General features: G+C 34.8%; 1 protein-coding gene across 2 annotated transcripts in view; it reads left to right on the top strand.

The window, feature by feature from the left end:
* Positions 1 to 17,714, top strand: part of KPNA5 (karyopherin subunit alpha 5) — a 53,765-nt gene that overhangs the window by 9,125 nt on the left and 26,926 nt on the right. For both annotated transcript variants that reach the window (XM_050786617.1, XM_050786616.1), the window contains exons 3-7: positions 2,090 to 2,191; positions 2,328 to 2,427; positions 6,782 to 6,876; positions 10,043 to 10,174; positions 13,102 to 13,190. In XM_050786617.1, coding sequence (XP_050642574.1) covers positions 2,090 to 2,191; positions 2,328 to 2,427; positions 6,782 to 6,876; positions 10,043 to 10,174; positions 13,102 to 13,190 — 518 coding nt within the window. The remainder of the gene's footprint in view (positions 1 to 2,089; positions 2,192 to 2,327; positions 2,428 to 6,781; positions 6,877 to 10,042; positions 10,175 to 13,101; positions 13,191 to 17,714) is intronic.

Genomic DNA, 17,714 nt, shown 5'->3' with positions numbered 1-17,714 from the left:
GTATATCTCAACATTTTTTATTCCAAGGTGTACTTAAATGTAGAAGTATTTATAAATAAGTAAAAGAACTGGTTCTCACACATATGAGTTAAAACTGATGTGTGAAAAGGACTAGCAGTGAAGAAAGTAGAAAAGGCCTATTCTATTCTGTAAGTAGAGATGGGGTCCTGCTATGTTGCCCAGACTGGTATTGAACTCCTCGCCTCAAGCAACATTCCTGCCTGTGCCTCTCAAAGTGCTAGGATTACAGGCATGTAATAGGCAAGACCTATTTCAGAAATATGATTGTGATTTCTCATCTCCCTATCTGCAGCATCTAACACAGTCCTTCATGCATTATAGTAGGTACTAAAAAAATCGTGTTGAATAAATGATTAGAAGGAGGATTGTTTACATATTAAATAGGAACAGGCTGGGAGCGCTGACTCACCCCTGCAATCTCAGCACCTTGGGAGGCTGAGGCAGGCAGATCACGAGGTCAGGAGATGAGACTGTCCTGGCTAACATGGTGAAACCCCGTCTCTACTAAAAATACAAAAAAATTAGCCAGACATGGTGGCGGGCACCTGTAGTCCCAGCTACTCAGGAGGCTGAGGCAGGAGATTGGTGTGAATCCGGGAGGCAGAGTTTGCAGTGAGCTGAGATCGTGCCACTGCATTCCAGCCTGGGTGACAGAGTGAGACTCCATCTCAAAAAAAAAAAAACCCTGATATTTATTTAGCTATCAAAAACAATATAATCAGATTTTGTTTTCCTCAAATTTTGATTTAGGAAATGTAGAGTCATTCCTTGGTTCCAGGATTCTCTGCGGATATCAAAATTCACTGATGCTCAGGTCCTTTATGTAAAGTGGCATGGTATTTGCATATTACCTGCACACATCCTCTTGTATTTTTTAAGTCATCTCCAGATTACTTATAATATCTAATACAGTGTAAATGCTGTGTAGTTGAGTTGTTATACTGTATTGTTTAAAAATACGTATTACTGTCGGGCTCAGTGGCTTATGCCTGTGATCCCAGCACTTTGGGAGGCCTAGGTGGGCGGGTCACCTGAGGTCAGGAGTTTGAGACCAGCTTGACCAACATGGTGAAACCCTGTCTCTACTAAAAATACAAAAATTAGCCAGGCATGGTGAGCGCATGCCTGTAATCCCAGCTACTCAGGTGGTTGAGGCAGGAGGATTGCTTGAACCCAGGAGGTGGAGGTTGCAGTGAGCTGAGATTGTGCCACTGCACTGGCAACAGAGCGAGACTCCATCTCAAAAAATAAAATAAAAATAAAGTAAAATAAAATATGTATTTTTTTTATTTTCGTATTTTTGTTGTTGTTGATTTTTAAGAGATGGGGACTTGCTGTGTTGCCCAGGTTGCCCTCCAATTCCTGGGCTTGTTCAGTCCTCCCACCTCAGCTTCTCAAGTAACTGAGACCAGACACATGTGCTGCCATGTTTGGCTTATTATTTTTTATTCTTCTTATTATTTTTGATCCAGGTTGGTTGAATCTGGAAACGTGGAACTCACAGATATGGAGGGTCAACCGTACCTATAAATCTCCCTTAGTGAACTCACCGTGTTTCTTTCTTCTTTTTTTCTGCTTCATTTTTATCTGCTCCTGAATTAATAAGCATAGGACTGTTATTCCTAAGAATTGTTTTCTATTCCTTGTTAATCAGATATACTAAAGCAGTTAATGTATCAGATGTTATCTTTCCTGTGTAACAGATGTGCTTTTTAAGTTTTCTTGCAAAAATTCTTAGATACCTCATAATCCAGTGTGGAAATATGTGCTTTTTAAAGTGCTATAGAATGACTATGTGTATTCCATTTACAAGCTTACTGTTGGTAAAAGATCTGAGATTTAAGTGATGTGAAGTAGTCTGTGCAGCCAAAAGCTAGCCCGGAAATTCTGACTTCTCATAAATACCTTACTTCCTAGTGTAATGATTGGGAAATACTCAAATATTCAGAATTTTAAGTTATAAAATTGATAGGGTTTTTTGGTCCACTCAAATGAAAATATGGAATTCTATGGCAATTGAATGTTTTATGGAAAGCTCAATGTGTAAACTGATTTCTCTTTATTACAGTTGTTCAAACGCAGAAATGTCTCTTTGCCCAGAAATGATGAATCTATGCTTGAAAGTCCTATACAGGATCCAGATATTAGTTCCACTGTACCCATTCCAGAGGTATATTTTACAAAAATATATTTCAAATTATACCTCAATAATTTTAGCAATAGTATATATAATAAATATTTATGCATGCAAAATTATTCATGTAAAATGTTTACATGTTAATTATATTTTTGTGTGTGTGTTTTAGGAAGAAGTTGTTACTACAGATATGGTTCAGATGATTTTTTCTAATAATGCTGATCAACAGCTAACAGCAACACAGAAATTTAGAAAGCTGCTTTCTAAAGGCAAGAATTATTTTCAGTATGCTTATTTGATATTACAGGATTTTGTAGTAGAGGTTTATTTTATTGTTTTTTTTTTTAATTTTAAAATACCTTTCTTTGCTAGACACAGGTGTTATATTCTCTGTAAAATATATTGTAAAGTAACATCCATTTTTGAATATGATGTTACCAAAGTAACATATGTTGACTCTAGAAAAATTGTAAAAATATAAAAGCAGTTAAAGAGGCAAATATAAAGAGACTAATCCTGCTGCCAAGAAATAAGGTTAGAGATATATATTTTTTAATTCTTGTAGAAATATTTTTCAGACATGATTTTTTAAATGGTACCATAACATAGAGTATGAACATAAAATGATGTAATCAGGCATTTAAATTTTTCTCAATTTTAGATTACCATAAACATGCTACAATAATTGTTAAGCAATATAAATTTCCTTAATATTCATTCATAAAAGTGAAGTAGGGGGTCAAAGGGAATAAACTGTATTAATTTACACTCCCATCTTCAGTTTGTACAAGCATTCATTTCACTATTTTTACCAACATTCACAATTCTCTTTTTCTTTTTTTTTTGAGACAACATCTCACTCCCATCACCCAGACTGGAGTGCAGTAGTGGAATCACAGCTCACTACAGCCTCTACTTTCCAGGCTCAGGTGATTTTCCCACGTCAGCTTCCTGAGTAGCTGGGATGACAGGCATACATCACCACGTGCAGCTAAATTTTTTGTATTTTTAGTAGAGTCAGGGTTTTGTCATACTGCCCAGGCTGGTCTCAATTTCCTGGGCTCAAGTTATCCTCCCACCTTGGCCTGCCAAAATTCTGTGATTACAGGTGTGAGCCACCATGCCTGGCCTCACAGTTATCTTTAGGAAAAAAATGCTTATATAATAGTAATTCATTATTTGGCTTTTTTTTTTTTTTTTGTAATTCGGTGGAATATTTTGCCTTATTTATTGGTTCTTTATAATACATAATTGCCTTTTTATGTTATTTGACCAATTTTATATTGAGTTAATAAGAATTCATTTAAGTAAAAATTTAAATCTTTGTCTTGTGTTTCATATATGGAATTTATTGAACTAGTAGTTCTAATTTTATGGGATTTTATATATGAACTGATAAGGTTTTGAAAATGCCCTTAGTTCAACTGCCTTATCATCCTAAGAGAGACAGAGGTTAGTGACACATGAAGAATGAAAGAAATCTTGTGATCAGGTTAGCATAGATTATAAGGCTTTCACTTTTGCTTTTTTACTGTAATTTATGTTCATAAATAAATTTAACTTTCAATTTCTGTTCCTCACATACCTTAGCAATGTCAAGAAACCCTTATGCAATCAAGAATGGCTTCTCTCTTCCTCACAATACTTCATAGTTTTGGTTTTTATAATTGGGATTATTTTCTGAGTCAGATTAATATTGTTAAATTGTTTTTTAATTATATTTCGTCAAGATTTTATTTTGACATGTCATACTGTTAACATAATTTATTTAGATTTATTTAAGAGTTTTAGAGTTTGCCGCCGGTGTTTTTGTAACATTTCCTTATTATTGAATTCTTTATCTTGATTAAATTTTTATTAAAGCATTGCTTGAAGGATTTTCTACCCCTTTCTTACCCCCATTCTAGGAAAATTGCATTGGTACAATTTTTTTTAAGCCTTTATATGTCTAAATACTATATTTCTGATGTCTTTGAGCAAGTTGTCTGGGTATCGAATTCCTTGATCAGAAGATTTTGTCCTCATTTACTCTAATTCCTAAAGGTATTCTGTTTCTGTTAAACTGTACTATCTTTCACAGAGACAATTGTGTTCTCTGTTTCTTCTTTGTAATGGAATTATGCTTGCCTAGTTGGACATACAGCAAGGAGTTAATAGACGTTTTCTTTCACTGATTGATGTGGGTTCCTGCCAAGTCTATCAGCCCTAGAAAAATAATAGATTTACTGTATTTTTATTTGATCTGTCAAAGTAGGAAATATGAGAAAGCAAGCATCTAGAGCCCAGAACTGGAAGCAGAAACCACAGGAAACTTTGCCTCTTTTGCAAGCATTTCTTTATTATAATTAGTGTTCTTACTGTAGACACTAGGAAGATATGAATATGCCCTGGGTACTGCACAGCCTGTCTTAGCTCTAGCTTTTACTCCTCTGACTTAAGTCTGTGACGGTGACCTTTTGTTACATCTTCTACTTATTTCCTTGTCATGGCCACCCTTGTGGATGTAAATCACAAACCATCCTTTTCTTCAATCCCAGTTTTGTAGAAAGTTCTCCAAAGCTTTTTTCTTTTGCTTGACTCTTGCTTAGTTTTCAGTTCTGAAGGAGATGTTCCCCATATACTACTTATTGCCATAATGACTAAAAGTCTTCTCGGTAGCAGTTTATCACTATTATAAGATTATATAGACTATCATCCTGTCAATATAATACTAATAGTAGTTCATGATACCTGTTAGATTAGCTGACAATCCAAGTGCACTTTAATTGCTTTCTTTTAGATGAAGATAAATACAAATGTGTTGCTTTTAATTCACCAGGAAGAAACTATATTTGGGTTCTTATGCGTATGTGTGGGTATATCTCATATCTATATTTACTTTTATATATATAGCTGACAGTCTCAATGCCCACCTCGCCCTACCCGCCAACCACAAAACCCTGTGTTTTCTTCCTTCTCTCTCATCTCTTTCTTTCATAAAGAGCAAGACAAAATTTCTGTCCATTAAATTTAAAACAAAATAGGATAATATATTTATGATTTTCTTTGGAAATAAAGAAAAAACAAGAAAGTGAAGGTGGTAATTGCAATCCTATAATTTTGTTTTGATTTTTTTAAGGTGGAAGGTAAAATGATTAAGAATACTTACTGTTTTATCCTGTCGATGTTTTATAACAGTATAAGTTAGGATCTGGAATTCATTTTTCCATTTTGAAGAATTGGGGCTTTTCATTTAGAACACCCAAACAAAACTTGATGGGTGTAACTTTACTAACTTTGCAGAAATTTTCTAAATTTTGCCCAAGTTTAGAAGAATAGCAAATTTGTATAACAATGAAAAGGAAGAAGGAAGTCTGTTTCTAAGTAAATCTTTCTTAACAATTGAGAGCAAGGTTTCTAGGATTTGAGCTGACTTAAAACTTAATGAAAATATTTTTCTATATCAAAAAGAACGATTTGTACAGATGTTTTATATCCACCATTTGCTTATTCATCCTACTCATTAAACGCAGTATGTTAACATTAATATATGAGTTCTTTATGATCAGTAACACAGTCAAATAGAGGAAGTAAGAAGAAAAGGAAGAATCAGAAGTGGAAATGAGTATTCTTTTTTGCATGACTACATGAATACATAACTCAGTAATATGCAATTTGGCTGGTGGATGCAGGGCAAGGGAAGGAACCATGATGATATAATGAGTTTGATTTTGGGTATGCTGTATTTTGAAAGAAGGTGTGAAAATTCATTTTAAAAGTTGTGAAAATAAAAATACATCTTATAGTCACTTAGGAATATGGTCTGAAATCTAGGAAAGGAGAATTCAGCTAAGAACAACGAAGCTAAGGTTGTTAGGTTTGTGAATTATCACAAATAGTAATAATATCTGGTACTTGAATTAACAAAATAGGTACATTTTCTAAGATGAGAATAAACAGGAATAACACTATCCCAAAGGGGCACCAATAGGGAAGTTACGGAAGAACCACAGAGGTTACGTTTTGCTGAAGCCAAGGTAGAAGAGAGAGTTCTTTATACTTAGATGACCAGTACCTGAAATGTCTTTGTCTGGATTTTATATAAGCTTCCTAGATATTTTATGATTCTCAAAAACTGTCTGCATTTCATGAAAATTATCAATAATTGTAGGCAGTCCATTAGCATTTCTGTAAAAAATAATTCCCGGACAAAAAAGAATCTCGTTTGACAGACATTAGGTAAATTGTGGTTGATAATGAAGGAGATATGCTTAGAAATTGAGGGTAGTACTGTAAAGAATTAGTGGCAACTTTATTCCTCAGTTGGTATTTTGAGTTTTGGACAGAAATAATCAGTGTTTTGAAGGTGTCCTCAATAGCCTTCAATTTATAAAATTTAAATGTTTATGTAGGAAATATTTTTAAAATTTCTTGCAGTGAATGAGAAAGTGGAATTTGCAAAATGTACAAAAAAGGTTATACTCTGGAGAAAATTTGACTTCAATTACATCTAGCTAAGGGTTTTAATCTTGGGTCAGGGAAGCCTAGGAAAGAGTTATTTTATGTGCCCTGTTAATGGACACAGGGACCAGATTGTTTTCTTTTTGTGTATTTGTAATAACTTAAGTCTTTTTAAATTTTTAGAACCTAATCCACCAATAGATCAAGTTATACAGAAACCAGGAGTTGTACAGAGATTTGTGAAATTTCTTGAAAGAAATGAAAATTGCACTTTACAAGTGAGTCTAAAGTTTTCTTTCTTAATTTTTCTCTAGAAATGACATGTTAAAGTTTCTAGTGAAAGCAACTTCTGCAGTATTGACTCTATTGTAAGCATTAAGTAAATACTTGGTAATTAAAAGAAAAGGTAGTGCCACCTGTCTTGCCTTGGACATGGTTGCAGTGCTAGTTTTTTCTAGGAATTGTTATTTTATTAAGCAATTTTGGAAAAAGTATATAAAATCATTACTACTGTTAATAAACAATTTATAGTTGTTAACCTTTAATAACTTTTTTGTTTTAGAAAACTTCGGACTAAAATGTTGTTAAATTTATTTTGATTCTTAGCTAGCCAGGGTTCTAACTTTTACCTCTTAAAACACTTTTAGCTGATTGATTAGTTCTTTTTTTCAAAACAGAATAAATTAGTATTTAGTGTTATCTAGTAGAAATGTGATCAGAGTTAAGTTTGTCATAAAGAACATGGGTTCTCAACCATGATATAGTTACAATTTTAAGATGTCTTCCAAATAATTTGCTACTAATGGTAATTTACTGAAGTTTGTGAATATTTTAATGTTAAAAAAAGATTGGTTTTCCTGACATTCATTGCTATGTATTTTCTTAAGTCAGAGTACAGGTTGGAATTTTATCTGTGTATCAGGAATTGCACAAGACATACATCTAACTTATAAATGCTATTGTCAATAATGGAGGACTGTTACTTCAGTAACAATTATTGAATTTAAGACTTAAGAGTAGTGGTCTACCTAGCTGAATAATTTGGGAAAGATCCTCACATTTTAGGTATAAGCAAAGGAATGTATTGCATGTATGAATGTGAAAAATTGTTGAGAATGTTTACAATAAGAGTCTCTAAGAGGCTACTTTAGTCGTGTTACAGTTTTATTGTCAATTATTTTGAACTAGAGATCATGAAATCTGGTTCCATGGCTTTATACAAGCCCTAAGTCCAGACTAAAACCCAGACCTCTTGATACCTATTATTTGGCTTTTTAATTCCAATTGAATGAAAGAAGAAATGATTGAATGTGAATAAGTAAAGTTATTGAGAACTAGTTTGAGCCACGCATCATGTAAGATATTGTAGTTCCAAAATTCAGATGTCCTGTCCAGAGAAATTCCTCACTTTCTCCTGGGAAAGACAGACATAAAAAAGATCTGTGGTAACGTCATGTCCTTAGTGCTCTAACAGAGCTATAAACAACGTACTCTGGGGATACAGAACATAGCAACTTACTCTGTTTAGGGGAAGTTTAAGTTTAAGACTTCACAAAGGTAGTGTTGCAGGACTAGTCTTGAGGATGAAGGAGCCTTTGGCAGACTGAAAAGAGGAAAATTAATACTAGGTTTAGAAGATAGCATGTGTAGACAGCACAGTGTGGGAAGATTTGCTGGGCATGGTGGTTCACACCTGTAATCCCAGCACTTTGGGAAGCTGAAGAGGGAGGACCTCTTGAACCCAGGAGTTTGAGACCAGCCTGGGAAAATAGTGAGACCTCATCTCTACAAAAATAATAAAAGTTAGCTGACTGTGGTGGCATGCACCTGTAGTCTCATCTACTTGGGAGACTGAAGTGAGAGTATAACTTGAGCCCAGACGTTTGAGGTTACAGTGAGCTGTGATCACACCACTGCACTCCAGCCTGGGCCCTGTCTCTAAATAAACAAACACACACACACACACAGAAGTTAAACATTTATTAATCACTGTAATTAAAAACTATAGAAATTCAACAGTGTGGTCTTGGGACAGCTACATGTTGTGCCATGTTACCCAAGCACATGTGAAGCATGTTAGTTCATATGATTGGTCCATCTAACTAACAGATCTCACACTGGGGGCCTACAAACAAGTTTTGTTGGCCTGCGCATGTTTTAAAACGTGAATTAGATATTAAACGTTAAAAAATTGGGGGATTTCAAATGAATATCCAGGTTTTTGGCTCCTTTTGACAAATCAGAGGTGTTGCCATTGTTGTCAGATAGTTAAAATGAAAGGAGGCTGAATAGGCATTCTGTCTCTATTTTCTTTTTTTAACTGGAAAGTTTACCTTTTTTTTAAAAATTGTAGCCATACGCTCTAGGTTTTCACAGTTGACACTTGCTTATCACTCGTTTTATGTTTAATTGGTTGCTGGTAGGCTTCTGACTTTACCAGTCTCCACTAAGGCTTTCTGGGGGATACTAGGGGCAAGTTTGTAGAGTAACCTTTTAGTTGTCCACTAGTTTATTTCATTATCTACAATTGGTTAGAACTATGGTCTCCATTATTTTTAAATATAAATTCCCTTTAAAATTTGTTCTTAGTCCTAAACGTAAAAGTAACTGTACTTTTTAGTATTTCAGTAATGCCTTTGGGTACATTTTTTGTTACTTATAATGACATCTACATTTATGTGAAATATTAAAAAAAATTTTTTCATGGTTAATTTTATATGTCAAATATGTGAAATATTTTTTAAGCTATAATCGCTGCTTAGTTTGCCTTTGGATTTGTGGGTTGCTTTCAGTAATTCACTAGTTCATTGTTTTGGAGCCATGAATTTTCTCAGTTGCTTTTATTTTAAATCCATAATGTATATATATATTCAGATTTTAATTGAGTTGATATGAGTAACTTCTCAGAGACTCTGCAGCTTAAAAAAATACCAGAAGTCCCAGCACTGGCTCTGTTAATAATGAAAGCTTGATGTTGGACGGATACCTAAATCTCTCAACTTCTAATTTTTTTGTTTCTTAAATAAGTAGAAAGTTACATGATCTGTAGAGAAATAAGTACCTCTTATGATTCTAAGTGTCCTGAACATACTGTTGTTACAAGTAGTGTCTCGTATTTGTTTTTAAACTGCTTGCTTTAGAATGCTTGGCTCTGTAATAATAAAGAGGAGTTTTATGAATTATAAATTCAAAGGTGTTTATATATTGTTGATTTTGTATATTTTCATTACATTTTATCAGTTATCTTTTCTGTAATCAGTGATCTTTGATGACAATTACTTTTTTTCCTAAGAGTTTTTAATCCTTAAATCTGACTTCACGGTGAACCTTATTAAGTCAGTCTTTCACAGTTGTCCTAGCAGGTCTTTACTCCCTCTCTTTCCTTCTTTGCCTTTCTGGCATTTCTTTGGTTCTTTCCTTTATTTTATCTTTTTTTCTTCTTAGTTTGAAGCTGCATGGGCATTAACTAATATAGCATCTGGAACTTTTCTGCATACCAAGGTAGTGATTGAAACTGGGGCTGTTCCAATTTTTATCAAACTTCTTAATTCTGAACATGAAGATGTTCAAGAGCAGGTACGTTTCTAATTTGTATTGTTATATGCACTAGAATTCAGTTTTCTCTCGAAAGTACCATTTGTAATTACAATGTATAATTCATTTTTGTTTCTAATTGCTGTATATTGCATTAAATTACAGTAGTGCTTTTGGTGTTAAGTTAGAAGGGAGGAAGAATGAACAGTTCCAGACATAATCCTGGGTTCTCTATAAATGTGATTGCAGCTAGCATAGGAATTACTATTCCTGTTTATAAAAGTGCATACTGAGGCTGGGCATGGTGGCTCATGTCTATATTCTCAGCACTTGGGAAAGCTGAGGCGATCAGATCACTTGAGGCCCGGAGTTCGAGGCCAGCCTGGCCAACATGGCAAAATCCCAGCTCTGCTAAAAATACAAAAATTAGCCAGACATGGTGCCACAGCTCCTCAGGAAGCTGAGGCACAAGAATTCCTTGAGCTTTTGGAGGCAGAGGTTGCAGAGAGCTGAGATCATGCCACTGTACTTCAGCCTGGGTGACAGAGCGAGATTTGTCTCAAAAAAAAAGTGCATACTGAGACTCAAAAGTTAGTAACTTACTTAAAGTCACAATGAATGTCAGAGCTGGGTTTTAAAGCGGGACTGGTTTGACTTCTTGTTCTCTGCGTGTATGTAGATTATTTTGTTGCTTGTTTTAAGAGTATCACATTACTTTGAATAGAACCATTTTTTAATAAATTTAATAAAGTTTTGTTGTAAGAGGGAAAATTTAATTACATATAATTGTACCATCTGAATAAAATCAAGTCATTTGACATTTTTGTTTTGCGTCATTTTTATGTATATGAATCTGTTGATCTACCATTTTATTCATTTCATTTTATATATATATTTTTTCAGTTAACACTAACATTGGGAGCCTTTTCTTATGGCAGTAATTATTCTTCCAAGGAAATTTTACTGATTACTCAATATCTGCTCAGACATGTACCATAATTTGTTATCTATTCCTCAATTGTTGTACACTTGGATTATTTCTAGCTTATTGGTGTTGTTAATAATATGAATATCATTATATGTCATCACTCTTTATGTGCCTTTTGATTATTTTACTAGGAAAAATGACTACCCTGTCAAAAGAAAAATTTTCTTTTTTTTTTTTTTTTTTTTTTGAGACGAAGTCTTGCTCTTGTCCCCCAGGCTGAAGTGCAATGGCACGATCTCGGCTCACTGCAGCCTCCGCTCCCCAGGTTCAAGCAATTTTCCTGCCTCAGGCCTCCCGAGTAGCTGGGATTACAGGCGCCTGCCGCCACGCCCAGCTAATTTTTGTATTTCTAGTAGAGATGGGGTTTCTCCATGTTGGCCAGGCTGGTCTCGAACTCCTGACCTCAGGTGATCCGTCTGCTTACGCCTCCCAAAGTGCTGGGATTACAGTCGTGAGCCACTGTGCCCGGCCAAAAGATAAAATTTTTAAAGCTCTTACTATGTATTTCAAAGTCAGACTCCAAGAATGTTATACCAATTAAGATCTCCACCAACAGAATATTATCCTCCACAAGGTAGAAAATGTCTTTAGTTTAAAGGTTTTTCTTAAAAACAAACAGAAAAATCTTAGGTCTAGAGTAGATGTTAAAAATACTAACTTATATTTTAAACATTGAAATAAAACTTTCCCAATTGAAAAGTAGCATGTCTACTTTTGTACTAACACGAAAAGTTTATGGTGTTAGTACAAAAGTAAATGATAAAATAATATGATAATTTGCATTTGCATAATTTCTTACCTAATTGAAATTTAGTAAATCAGTATGTGTTCTGAGAAACACATTTTCATCATTGTGCATATTCCATGGAGTCTATTTACACAGACCTAGATGGTTTATAGCATGGCCTTTTGCATCCAGTCTACAAACCTATACAGCATGTTACTGTACTAAAAATGCTGTAGGCAGTTTTTCTTTTTTTTGAGACAGAGTCTTGCCGTGTCACTCAGGCTGCAGTGCAGTGACATGATCTGCACTGCAACCACCACCTCCTGGGTTTCAAGCAATTCTTACGCTTCAGTCTCATGAGTAGCTGGGATTACAGGCACCTGCAATCACCCCCAGCTAGTTTTTGTGTTTTTAGTAGAGACGGGGTTTCACCATGTTGGCCAGGCTGGTCGCAAACTCTTGACCTCAAGTGATCTGCCCACCTCACCTCCCAAAGTGCTGGGATTACGGGCATGAGCCACTGCACCTGGCCTACTATAGACTATAGTGGTAAGTATTTGTGTATCTAAAAATACAAAAGGTACAGTAAAGATATGGTGTTACAATGTTTTGAGACTACCATCTTATATGCAGTCTGTTATTGACTAAAATGTTATGCAGTGCATGATTATAATTGGAAAATGTGCTAGATAGATATATTTTGTCTTTCTGTGTAAATTCAGAGTAAACTATGCTCTTTGTTGAACAGTATAGATATTTCACTAGTACGCAAGGAAAACTGTTTTTTTGGAGACAGAGTTTCACTCTGTTGCCCAAGGTGGAGCATGGCTCATTGCAACCTCTGCCTCCTGGGCTCAAGTGATCCTCACACCTTAGCCTCCCAAGTAGCTGAGATGACAGGTGCATGCCACCACACTCAGCTAATTTTTGTCATTTTTTTGGTAGAGACAGGGTTTTACCGTGTTGCCCAGGCTGGGTTTGAACTCCTGGTCTCAAGCGATCTGTCCACCTCAGTTTCCCAAAGTGCTGGAATTACACATGTGAGCCACCCTGCTCAGCTGGAAAACTTTTTAAATGTCCTATCTTTCAATTTGAATAAAAATATTAAATTGCATTTTGAAAGTTTTTCTTCTCTACTTTTTTTTTTAACATGTCACAAACTGTTGCTTTGTTCATTCTGTACTAAAATCTCATTCCTGAAGGAAAGCCTCTAATTTAAAATATTGTTTTAAGATAATTTTTTTTTTTCCTAAGGCTGTTTGGGCACTTGGCAATATTGCTGGTGACAATGCAGAATGCAGAGATTTTGTTTTGAATTGTGAAATACTTCCACCTCTTTTAGAGTAAGTACTTTATCACAATTAAGTATGTATCAAAAACTATATACTCCACTATATTCTACATATGTAATTAAGTTCTTCAGTCATACTTTTAAATTTGTCTCATGGTTATCAGGCCTACAGTAGCTTGAAAGTAGGTAGAACCAAGAGAAATTTTCAAATTGTTATCTGTGTCTTTTATGTTCTCTTAAACCACACTTAACAGTGGTCATTGCTCACTTGATGCTTACTGATATAAATATAAAATAATTATTCTGCAAAAACAAGGATATATAGTAGTTTATAATACAATAAAATTTACATATTGCTATAGCAGGGAATCCTTAATACTTGAACAGATAGTGTATTTAGGATGTCAGTATGTTTTAAATTTTATTAAAAGAACAAAGATTTTAAGATAGAGATTTTTCTTTCAGGATTAGAATTTTACTTAAAGTGATTTATCTAATAGTTTCTCCAACTACTTTATGTATTTTTTTAAAAAAGAAATTACCCTATAATATAAGGTCCTTTATAGAAATGACATAAAAATTTTTGAAAGACAGGTTTATACATATTGTTTATGATTAAGAGGATCTTTATGTAGGATAAATGCCAATGGCAGGTAGTGAAGAAAAATACTAATCAAGGAGATGGTTAGAAGTAAATATTTTACTCTTCATTTCTGCGTGGAGGTACATTCTTCATCCTCTCCAGCTGAGGAATTGAATAGGAAGAATAAATTTCTAGACACTAGTTTTCATAAAACGTTTTACTCTAGCTTTCTGTGGACAAGTTATTTCTTGGCATGATTTCATTTAACCAGTATTAATCGAAGATCTGTGTGCAAACCACTGAACCACTCACTATAATTTCATTTATTATGGGCTTAAAGTTAATGGTCCATATTATTTTAGAATTTAGCTGAGCTATAAAAGAGAGTACTGATTTAGAGTTCAATATTAATCCTTTTGAAGTCTGTACTATTAAAAACATTTCTTAAAGTTTCAATTTGATACTTGTCTCACCTGATTTATGTGGTGTATAAATTAACTGAGCAATTTTTGTTTTTGTTGTTCTGTCTCTATTTCATTTTATTATTTGTTAATATCTCAAGTAGGTAGTGGTTTATGAAGTAGTAAACATTTCTTAGGTCTAATCTCTTTAAGTGTCCTAAGGTGCTTTTTAACCATGATTGCAGAAACCAAACTAAAAAATAAAATGAAGGAAGAATAACCAGTACCCAGCTATGTAGTAATAGTTATAAAAACAATTTCAGGCTGGGCGTGGTGGCTCATGCCTGTAATCCCACCACTTTGGGAGGCCGAGGCGGGTGGATCCCCCGAGGTCAGGAGTTCAAGACCAGCCTGACCAACATGGAGAAAGACCCTGTCTCTACTGAAAATACAAAATTAGCCGGGTGTGGTGGTGCATGCCTGTAATCGAGAGGCTGAGGCAGGAGAATCGCTTGAACCCGGGAGGTGGAGGTTGCACTGAGCTGAGATCGTGCCATTGCACTCCAGCCTTGGCAACAAGAGTGAAACTCCATTTCAGATAATAATAATAATGTAATAATAATAATTTCCAAAAAGGGTATTAGAAAGTTGGAAAGTTTCAGAGTTTCATTATAAAACTTCATCTTAGTTGCAAAGTATTAAAAAAAATAAGAAAGATAGTTAAAAGGAAGTTAAGTTAGATACTCTCACTGGAGTTGGGCAAAAGGAAAAGTTTTCAGCTTAAAAAATGATTATGCATTATTTGTTGTTCACATTGTAATTCATATTTGGTAATGCTTAAATAAATGTAAAACGAATGTGTCATTTTATCTGTTCTGTTTGAGTGATATTTTAATTTATTTTATTAGTATTGATTTGATTCTCAGTAAGTCTTTTCCTACTATAAACTATTCCGATACAACTTTGCTGTAATTTAACTCAACTTTATAATGCAGCATATTTGTACTTTCTCATAATAACTCCATTAACACAAAAAAAGAACAATAATATACAACAGGGGTTGGCCAGCTTTATCTCTTAGGCCAAATCTGGCTTGCTTCACGTTTTTGTAAATTAAGTTTTATCGGAACACAGTCACACCTATTCACTTACTTAATGTCTTTGGTTGCTTTCATGCTGTATCAGCATAGGTGAGTAATAGAAACAAGAAAGAGGGCCTGCAAACCCTAAAAATTTGTCAACTCTTAGCATACAAAATCAGTATAACTATTTTATTTCCAAATCTGTTTTATTTTGGAGAAATCTCACATCTGTTTTTAGGAAAGCCTTTAGAACAGAAACTTTTTTTTTAGTGTGGTAGAATACATGTAACCAGTTTAACCATTTTAAAGTGTACAATTTGGTGGCGTTAAGTAGATTTGCAACATTGTACAACTATCACTACTGTCTAGTTCCCGAATTTTTTTTACCACCTTAAACAGAAACCCAGTACCCCCATTAGCAGTCACATCCTGTTTTGCCATCACCTTGTGCCTTGGAAACTACAAATCTGTTTTCTCTCTCTATGGATTTGCGTATACTGTATATATCACATAAGTGGAATCATACAATATATTACCTTTGTGTCTGGCTTCTTTTACCTTACTGTTTTCAATGTTCATCCATATTATAGTGCATGTATCAGTACTTAGTTCTTTTTGTGGCTGAATTATATTCCGTTTTATGCATGTGCCACATTTTATTCATTCATTAATAGATGAACACTTTGGTGTGTCCACCTTTTGACTACTATAAATAGTGCTCCTATGAACATTCATATACAAGGTTTTGTTTCAGTACTGGTTTTTAATTCTTGTGGGTATATACGTAGAAGTGGAGTTTGCCAGGTAATATAGTAATTCTGTCTTTAATTTTTGGAGACTACTAAACTTTTTCACAGCAGCTATACCATTTTACATTCTGCTAGCAATGTATGAGTGTTGTAATTTCTCTATATCATCACCAACACATATTATCTGTTACTCTGATTTAGATCTTCTTAGTGGGTGTAAGTTGACTTTTTCATTTCCATAAAAGGGTCATTGTCATTTTGATAGGGGCTTCATTTACTTTGTAGATCACTTTAAGCAGTATTGCCATCTTAATAATATTAAGGCTTCCAATTCATGAACTTGAGATATCTTTTGATTAATTAAGCTCTTTCATTTTGACAGTATTTTGTAGATTTTAGTAAACAGGTTTTATACCTCTTTGGTTAAATGTATTCCAAAGTATTTTATTCTTTTTATTCAAATGTAAATGAAATTGTTTTCTTTATTTCTTTTTTGACTTGTTCCTTGGTAGTATATAGAAATACAACTGATTTTTGTGTGTTGATTATTTATTTATGTATTTATTTTATTTATTTTGAGACAGGGTCTTGCTCTGTCACCTAGGCTGGAGTGCAGTGGCGTAATCTTGGCTCACTGCAGCCTATGCCTCCCAGATTCAAGCGATTCTCGTGCCTCAGCTTCCCAAGTAGCTGGTATTACAGTCATGTACAACCACACCTGGCTAATTTTTGTATTTTTAGTAGAGATAGAGTTTCACCATGTTGGCCAGGCTGGTCTTGAACTCCTGGCCTTAAGTGATCCATCCCCCCTTGGCCTCCCAAAGCTCTGGGATTACAAGTGTGAGCCACCACACCCAGCCTGTGTATTGATCTTGTATCCTGCAACTTTGTTGAATTTATTAGCACTAATAGTTTTTTTGTGGATTGTTGTGGATTTCCATATATTAGATCATGTCATCTGTCAATAATGGTAGTTTCATTGCTGAGCATAGTGGCATGTGCCTGTAGTCCCAGATACTTGGGAGGCTGAGTAGGGAGGGTCATTTGAGGTCAGGAGCCTCCTGGGTTCAAGTGGTTCTCATGCCTCAACCCTCCCAAGTAGCTGGGAATACAGGTGTGCACCACCATACCAGGCTGATTTTTGTATTTTTAGTAGAGATGGAGTTTCACCATGTTGGCCATGCTGGTCTTGAGCTCGAATTTGAGGTCAGGGTCATTTGAGGCTGTAGTGCACTATGATCATGCTTGTGAATAGTCACTGCACTCTAGCCTGTGCAACATAGCAAGACCCCATCTCTAAATTTTTTGTTTTTTTACAGATAGTTTCATTTCTTGCTTTCCAATTTGGCTGTGTTAATTCTTTTTGTTGCACAATTGCTTTGGATAGAGCTTCCATTACAGTGTTATTTAGAAGTGACAAAAATGAGTGTCTTTGTCTTCTTATCTCGGAGTAAAAACTATAACTCTTTCACCATTCGGTGTGATATGAGCTATGGTTTTCGATACATGCCCTTTATCCTGTTGAGGTAGTTTCCTTCTATTTCTGGATTTTTTTTTTTTTTTTTTTTTTTTTTTTTGAGACGGAGTCATGCTCTGTTGCCAAGCTAGAGTACAGTGGCACGATCTTGGCTCACTGCAACCTCTGCCTCTTGGGTTCAATTCTCCTGCCTCAACCTCCCAGGTAGCTGGGACTACAAGCGTGCACCACCATGCCCAGCTAATTTTTGTATTTTTAGTAGAGACAGGGTTTGCCCATGTTGG

Source organism: Macaca thibetana, chromosome 4 (genome assembly GCF_024542745.1).
Source record: "Macaca thibetana thibetana isolate TM-01 chromosome 4, ASM2454274v1, whole genome shotgun sequence".
Classification (NCBI taxonomy): Eukaryota; Metazoa; Chordata; class Mammalia; order Primates; family Cercopithecidae; genus Macaca; species Macaca thibetana.
Note: the sequence above shows the minus strand (reverse complement) of the source record. Positions and strands in the feature narration are given on the sequence as shown.